General features: G+C 46.0%; 1 protein-coding gene across 1 annotated transcript in view; it reads right to left on the reverse strand.

Annotated features, from left to right (window-relative positions):
• LOC135553470 (mucin-2-like) overlaps positions 1-7483 on the reverse strand; it is a 13573-nt gene extending 6090 nt beyond the window's left edge. The window contains exons 1-2 of the mRNA XM_064985577.1: positions 7315-7483; positions 5705-5909 (exon numbers count right to left, since the gene is read on the reverse strand). Coding sequence (XP_064841649.1) covers positions 5705-5909; positions 7315-7483 — 374 coding nt within the window. The remainder of the gene's footprint in view (positions 1-5704; positions 5910-7314) is intronic.
• Between the last annotated feature and the right edge of the window lie 1278 nt (positions 7484-8761).

Here is an 8761-nt window from a genome sequence, read left to right on the forward strand (position 1 = left end):
TGGTAGTAGTAGTAGTGGTAGTAGTCCTAATGGTAGTAGTGGTAGTAGAGGTCGTAGGCCTAGTGGTAGTAGTAGTAGTAGTGTTAGTAGCCATAGCGGTAGTAGTAGTATTAGTGGTAGTAGTAGTAGTAGTAGTGGTAGTTGCCTTAGTAGTAGTAGTCATTGTAGTAGTAGTAGTAGTAGTAGTAGTAGTAGTGGTAGTAATAGTAGTAGTAGTAGTAGTAGTAGTAGTGGTAGTAGTAGTAGGCCTAGCAGTGGTAGTAGTAGGCCTAGTTGTAATAGTAGTAGTACTAATGGTAGTAGTAGTTGTAGTAGTAGTCATAGTTGTGGTAGTAGGCCTTGCAGTAGTAGTAGTACTAGTGGTAGTACTAGCAGTGGTGGTAGTCATAGTGGTGGTGGTCGTAGCAGTAGTAGTAGTAGTAGTAGTAGTAGTAGTGGTAGTCGGCCTAGCAGTAGTAGTAGTGTTACTAGTGGTTGTAGTAGTAAGACTAGTGGTGGTAGTAGGCCTAGTGGTAGTAGGCCTAGTGGAAGTAGTAGTAGTGGTAGATTTAGTAGTGGTAGTAGTAGGAGTGGTAGTAGGCCTAGTGGTGGTAGTAGTATTTGCAGTAGTGATAGTAGACGTAGTGGTAGTATTAGTAGTATTAGTGTTAGTATGCCTAGTGGTAGTAGACCTAGTGGTAGTAGTAGAAGTTGTTGGCCTTGTGGTAGTGGTATTAGTGGTGGTAATATTCTCAAGCTTATGAAAAAAGTGTTTCAAGACAAAGGAGGGTGAGGAAGTGTATTTCAATGAGAATTTGGACGTGACTGCCAAGTGTAACATTGTCATCTGGCAGCCGAAGGCTGATGGAAGTGTGGAGTGAGTTACTGTGGGTCTCTATGATGCCTTGTTACCTGCAGACAGGCAACATATTATCAACAACAGTTCCTTAGAATGGACACAGAATTCCGTAAATGCTAGGTGTTGTTGGCTGTCATTTATAACAGTATACATTTTAGTTGATTGTGTCACATTGGTCCCTAATGTAAACAACACACGCTTCATTGCAGGTGCCAGTAGATATAGGACTCGTGGCTTTCTTGTGCTTTATGCTGGCTAATCTGGCTCAAAAGCTGCCTGATAACTTCAATGAGGCCAAATTCATCACCTTCAGCATGCTCATATTCTGTGCAGTCTGGATCACCTTTATCCCAGCTCTCCTGGGAAGTTCACTGTAGCTGTGGAGATCTTTGCTATTCTGGCCTCCAGTGTTGGTTTATTGTTCTGCATATTTTGCTCCTAAATGTTTCATTATAATTCTGAGGCCAGATCAAAATTCCAAGAAACATGTGATGGGGAAGACTTCCAATGAAATCCAATTATAATGTTTTTAACATATTTTAGAAAAGGCCTAATATCTGAGACAGTAAATCTCAAATGTTCTGTAATGAACTGTGTTTTTAGTGTTGTGTGTTTTTAGTGTTGTGTGCATTTAAATACATCACATTCGACACGAGTATTGATTATTACCTTTGGTCAAATAATAGATATTCAAACATGAACATGAGGACATTGTGGAAAATGGACAGGCTTTCTCAGATGTTAATATGTAAACAAAATCACAGGGCAGGAAGACAAACAGACATACAGGAATTTTGACAAACAAACACAGGCAGACAGACAGACAGACAGACAGACAGACAGACAGACAGACAGACAGACAGACAGACAGACAGACAGACAGACAGACAGACAGACAGACAGACAGACAGACAGTAGGATGACTCTCTACAGGTACAGAGGAGCTGCTGCTAATACCACAGAGTTCAGCCCCAGGGGAGGAAACACCTCAAGGCCCCCATCTCATCCTCTAACACAACAATAACAGTAGCAGCTTCCCTTCCAGGGACACAGTATCATTTACAGATACCGTCAAATATTGGCCATCTTTGCATGATTCACTATTTATTCCAAAGTAAGTTGAAGTTGAAATAGAAACATTTGTTGTTTACATTTGATTTAAAAGTGCACAGGGCAAATACAAATTAAAAAGTCCAAATGAATTTGGTTGAAGCAATGATCCTCGTTTACTGTGTAATTTAACTCACCTGGGGTTAGTTGCATGTGCGTACAGAGTAAAAATAGTCTTCAACAAGTTTTGAAAAGAAAAACAGAACATTCTGCTCCATCGCACTCCATTGTATAGTGCAAGGATACCAAGTACAGTTGAAGTCGGAAGTTTACATACCTTAATGGAACATTTTGAAATTTGCCATATGGTTAGTGAGAAAGTCCATATTGCAAATGCACGGCCCCTTACTAGACGTCCGACAACGTTTCTAAAATTTGCGGACGGCGTCGGGCCGTGCAGCAGGGCCGGATCTTCCAGGAAGTCATCAAACGAACTCTCTCGGACATTCGGTTCCCGTTTTATAACATTTTCAAATTTTGGTCATTTTTCCGCTCTCCCGGTAATTCCCACAAGAGGGCGAATGGAATCATATTGCATACGTCACCAATCATACGTCACCAATCACAACGTGACCTTATCTCCTAAACGTAAAAGATTTTGAAGACGAAACTTGGTGAGCATAGGTTTGACATAATGGGCAGTTGGCCCCGAACAAGATGGCGTCTCGGCTTCAACAGTTTTGAGTTTTTTTAAAGGTCAAAAATGAAAAAAGAGCAATCATTTTTCCGCTTCACGTCAAAGTAAATGAACCTACGGTGTCAATAAAAAAAGAACCAGCCATTTATCTATCGTCATTTAAGAGAAATCGTACAATGTCAAATTGGTGATTTTCCAAAATAGTATTTTTTTTTTCAAGTTACAGATCCAGTTGCAGCGTGTTCATACGAATCTTTTTAAAGTGTGTTTCGGAGCTCTGCGAGATTTCTGTGACTTTCTGAATTAACACACGCTCACTAAACCCTCCGTAAATAAGTCAGTTCTTAACGTAAAGACTTAAAACTCAAAATTCTATAAGTGCCTACCCAAGGAGGATATGTGTTCACTTTCAGCTTCCTGTGTTAACCGGAAGTGCCTTAAAATGGTGTCATAGGTGCTGTTTCGAAGGGTTAAAAAGGTCAGATCTTTTCAAAACTTCATATGTGTGATTAGGCAACCCTCATGAACTGTAAGTCAGTCATTTCTCCGAACAAATGTCAAAGAAAAGCTATCACACACACACACACACACACACACACACACACACACACACACACACACACACACACACACACACACACACACACACACACACACACACACACACACACACACACACACACACACAGCAAGGATGGAGTGACAAAGTGCGGTGCTTAAAGACACACAGAGCCTGCAATGGCATTTCCATATTCTCAAGGCCGTGCCAAGTTCAACAAGATGCCCCGCTTGACCGTAGCTTGCTCTGAGTGCAGCGACCGTGAAAAAAGTAGGCCCAAAATGAAGCCTGGCCCTAAATTTCATTTGCTTTTGGGTGACAGTGGGAGATCCTTTTGGGTGAGAAGCACAATTCGACCTCAGGAACATTCCTGAGGTCCTCCCGATCTGTGCAAGCATAACCTTGACCGTGTGGCATTAACCCTTAACAGTTAACTTCTTGAAACTCCCCATCCCGGATCCGGGATCGTGACTAAAGCCTCAGGATCATTAGCATAACGCAACGTTAACGATTTCTGAAAATCGCAAATAAAATGAAAATAATGCGTCTGCTCTCAAGCTTAGCCTTTTCTTAACAACACTGTCATCTCAGATTTTCAAAATATGCTTTTGAACCATAGAAATTGACTAATTTGTGTAAGAGTATGCAAAGCTAGCATAGCATTTTGAGTAGCATTTAGCATGCAACATTTTCACAAAACCAAGATAACCAAATAAATAAAATCATTTACCTTTGAAGAGCTTCTGATGTTTTCAATGAGGAGACTCTCAGTTACATACCAAATGCGCAGTTTTTCCTGAAAGCGTCTGTGTGTAGGAGAAATCGTTCCGTTTTCTACATTGCGTCTGGCTACCGAAACGAACCGAAAATTCAGTCACCTACAACGTAAAACTTTTTCCGGATTAACTACATAATATCGACCGAAACATGGCAAACGTTGTTTGGAATCAATCCTCAATGTGTTTTTTCACATATCTCTTCATTGATATGCAGTTCGTGGAAGCTTGCTTTCCTCTCTGTATCCCATGGAAAAATACTGGCAGCTGTCTTTTGCGCACCAATTTTGGCGCAGGACACCGGGCGGACACCTGGTAAATGTGGTCTCTTATGGTCAATCTTCCAATGATCTGCCTACAAATACGTCACAATGCTGCAGACACCTTGGGGAAACGACAGAAAGGGCAGGCTCATTCCTCTCGCATTCACAGCCATATAAGGAGACAATGGAAAACAGAGCCTCAAAAATCCTGCTCATTTCCTGGATGCCGTCTCATCTTGGTTTTGCCTGAAGCTCACGTTCTAGGGCACGCACAGAAAATATCTTGGTAGTTCTGGACACGTCAGAGTGTTTTCTTTCGAAAGCTATCAATTATATGCATAGTCGAGCATCTTTTTGTGACAAAATATCTTGTTTAAAACGGGAACGTTTTTCATCCAAAAATGAAATAGCGCCCCCAGAGCATCAACAGGTTAAAAGAAGGTGTTTACATCAAACAGTTTTCAATGACTTCTCTCCCCATAGGAATACATTGCCTGCAACCCTAAATTCAAACTGAAGCCTATGTGGGTTATGAATGTCTTATGAACCTGTCTTCGATGACAATCCCTCAGGCCACTATGACATCTACCTGTGTCGATTCTAAGCTTCCTGGAGCAACCGGAAGTGGTTAAAATCACCCTAAAAGTGTTTTTCCTTACCCGACCAGCATTTTGTGATAAATAGTGCATTCAACCCTGTGTAAATTGTTCAGTTCTTAAGGTAAACACTTAAAACTCAGGATTCTGTAAAGGCATACCCCAGTCAGGATATGTGTTTACTTATAGCTTCCTCTGCCAACCGGAAGTGCCTTAATACAGGGATCGCAGCCATAACAGGTTAAATGGTGTCATAGGGGCTGTTTCAAAGGGTTAAAAAGGTCAGATATTTTCAAAACTTCATATGTGTGATTAGGCAACCCCATGAACTGTAAATCAGTCATGTCTCCCATAAAATTTCAAGAAAAAAATCACCCACAGACAGCTAGGACAGAGGGACAGAGTGTGGTGAGTAGAGACAGACAGTGCCTGCAATAGTTACCTTTGTTCGAACTAAAAAAGAACCGTCATACCTACAGTTCTGAAACTTTAGAAACCTGTTCTCGACCTCAGGTCGATAGTACGTGGTGAGTTATGTGGCTCTAGAAGGTTCTCGGACCTAGAAACAGCCTTGTACATTTGCAATGACTTCAATTTATTTTGACCATTACGTAAATTACGATATTTAGAAAAGTGCCAGAGTCGCAAGACTAGGTGCATTGAAACCAGCTCGGCCCATAGAGACGGACCCCAACGTTTCTGTCCGATAGCTCATTTAAGGACCCCGTAGCAAGGCATGGAAAAAAGTGGATTTTCAGTACCAGTTAAGGTCTTGCTCGGTTCACCTCACATAGGCCTACACATAATGTCAGAACTGGACACACAGCTAGAACGTAACTATGTGTTTTACGTTTTTATTATGTTTTAAACTGAAGGCGCTGTGAATTATGGGCCTGCTCTGAACTTGTTTATCCGGCTGGATAACCTGTTGGCCTCCCACAGATGTCCGGATCGGGGTCCGTCCGTTCCATTTCCCAGCACCTTGGATCCAACACCGATGGAGTTGGGAGGGGCTGCTATGAGAGGGGCCGGAGGGGGGACAATTCCCTGCACCAGCTGTGGCTGCAGAGGGGACACTACTGGTCGGTGCTGGGGTGGTTCTCCAGGAAGTTGAGGTAGCAGGCGGAGCACTGGTGGGTCATCCCAGGTGAGTAAGCACACAACTCACCCAGAGCCCCCTGTTGCACACATGTGGTTACCTATATAATTTCCTGAGTTCTCCCCACATTCCCAGCATAAGGCGCTAGTAGATTCAGGCGCAGCTGGGAACTTTATTGACCACTCCTTGGCACATAGATTAGGGATCCCTATTGTTCGTGTTGATGTTCCCTTCCCTGTACATGCCTTAGATAGTCGTCCTTTGGGGTGCTATGACAACGCAGGGGGTTAACGAGGAGAGAATTAGTCTCTTCCTGATCGACTCTCCTGCATATCCTGTTGTGTTGGGCCTTCAATGGTTGGCCTCTCATGATCCTATTATTTCGTGGCAACAGAGGGCTCAAGGGATGGTCCTGTCAGTGTTCAGGGAGGTGTGTAGGTGTTTCCTTAGGTGCCACTATGGTGGAAAGTCCAAACCAGGTTTCCACCAAGCACATTCCCCCCGAATATGTCGATTTGGCACTCGCCTTCTGTAAAAAGAGGGTGACTCAATTACCACCCCATCGACAGATGGAATAAATCTGGTAGGCGCTGCACTTCCCAGGAGTCACGTGTATCCTCTGTCACAGGAAGAGACGGCGGCTATAGAAACATATGTTACCGAAACTCTGGGACAGGGATACATTCGGCCTTCCACTTCACCTGTCTCCTCGAGTTTCTTTTTTGTGAAGAAGAAGGATGGAGGTTTACGCCCGTGTATTGACTATCGAGGTTTAAATCATATTACGGTAAATGACAGTTACCCGCTACCTCTCATCGCCAGTATGACAGAGTCATTGCACGGGGCGCGCTTCTTCACAAAATTGGAACTCAGGAGAGCTTACAACCGGGTGCATATCCGGGGGGGGGTGCAAGACGGCATTTAGTACCACTTCTGGGCACTATGAGTACCTTGTCATGCCGTATGGGTTAATGAAGGCTCCATCAGTCCAATCCTTTGTGGATGAGATTTTCAGGGACCTGCACGGACATTGTGTAGTGGTGTATATAGATGACATTCTAATATACTCCACTACTCGCGCCAAGCATGTGTCCCTTGTGCACAGGGTGCTTGGTCGACTGTTGGAACATGACCTATACGTCAAGGTGGAAAAATGTCTGTTCCTCCAACAGTCCGTCTCCTTCCTAGGGTACCGCTTTTCTGCGTCAGGAGTGGAGATGGAAAATGACGGTATTTCAGCCGTGTGTAATTGGCTGACTCCAACCACGGTAAAGGAGGTGCAGCGGTTCTTAGGGTTTGCCAACTGCTACCAGAGGTTTATCTGGGGTTTTGGTCAGGTAGCGGCTCCCATTACCTCCTTGCTGAAGGGGGGACCGGTGCGACTGCAGTGGGCAGCTGGGGCGGACAGGGCTTTTGGTCACCTGAAGGCTGTTTACCTCGTCCGAGGCTGGGATAGGAGCTGTGCTGTCTCAGTGCTTGGGTACGCCACCGAAGCTCCGCCCCTGTGCTTTCTTTTCGAAATAGCTCAGTCCGGCAGAGCAAAACTATGATGTGGGGGACCGGGAACTTTTGGCTGTGGTCAAGGCTCTGAAGGTGTGGATGCATTGGCTTGAGGGGGCTAAGCACCCTTTCCTCATTTGGACTGACCACCGCAATCTGGAGTAAATCCGGGCGGCGAGGAGAATGAACCCTCCCCAGGCAAGGTGGGCTATGTTTTTCACCCGTTTTGTTTTCAACCTTTCCTACAAACCAGGTTCCCAGAACTTTAAGAAAGATGCACTGTCCCGGCTGTATGATACAGAGGAGCGGTCCACGGATCCCACTCCCATAATTCCAGCTTCCCGCCTGGTGGCACTGGTGGTACGGGAGGTGGACGTGGACAACGAGCGGGCGTCGCGTGTAGAGCCCAATCCCCCTGAGTGTCCAGCTGGGCGTCTGTACGTTCTGTTTGATATCCACGATCATTTGATCTGTTGGGCTCACACGTCACCCTCCTCTGGTCATCCTGTCATCGGTCGGACGGTGCGCTGCCTCGCTGGGAAGTACTGGTGGCCCACTGTAGCGTGAGGGTGAGGGTTTATGTTTCCTCCTGTTCGGTATGCGCACTGTGCCAGGCACCTGCCCAGAGGGAAATTACAACCCCTTCCCGTTCCACAACGACCGTGGTCACACCTATCGGTGGATTTCGTGACAGATCTTCCCCCGTCGCGGGGTAACACCACGATCCTGGTCGTTGTGGATTGGTTTTCTATATCCTGCCGTCTCTTTCCTTTGCCCGGTCTCCCTACGGCTCTGCAAACTGCGGAGGCTCTGTTCACCCACGTATTCTGGCACTACGGGGTGCCTGAGAATATAGTTTCTGATCGGGGTCCCAAATTCACGTCTAGAGTCTGGAGGGCGTTTATGGAATGCCTGGGGGTCTCGGTCAACCTTACCTCAGGTTTCCACCCCGAGAGTAACGGGCAGGTGGAAAGAGTCAACCAGGATGTGGGTAGGATTCTGCGGTCCTATTTCCAGGACCGGCCGGGGGAGTGGGCGGTTTACATTCCCTGGGCGGAGATGACTCAAAACTCCCTCCGCCACTCCTCTACCAACCTCCCTCCGTCACTCCTCCACTAACCTGTCACCGTTTCAGTGTGTGCTGGGTTATCAGCCGGTCCTGGCACCATGGCATCAGAGCCAGATCGAGGCACCTGCGGTGGATGAATGGTTTCGGCACTCGGAGGAGACATGGAACGCTGCCCATGTGCGGCTACAACGAGCCGTCAGGAGGCAAAAGGCGAGTGCCGACCGCCACCGCAGTGAGGCCCCGGTGTATACACCGGGGGATTGGGTCTGGCTCTCGACCCGAAATCTGCCCCTTCTCCTGCCCTGCCGGAAGCT

The sequence above is a fragment of the Oncorhynchus masou genome, chromosome 13 (genome assembly GCF_036934945.1).
Source record: "Oncorhynchus masou masou isolate Uvic2021 chromosome 13, UVic_Omas_1.1, whole genome shotgun sequence".
In the NCBI taxonomy this organism is placed as follows: Eukaryota; Metazoa; Chordata; class Actinopteri; order Salmoniformes; family Salmonidae; genus Oncorhynchus; species Oncorhynchus masou.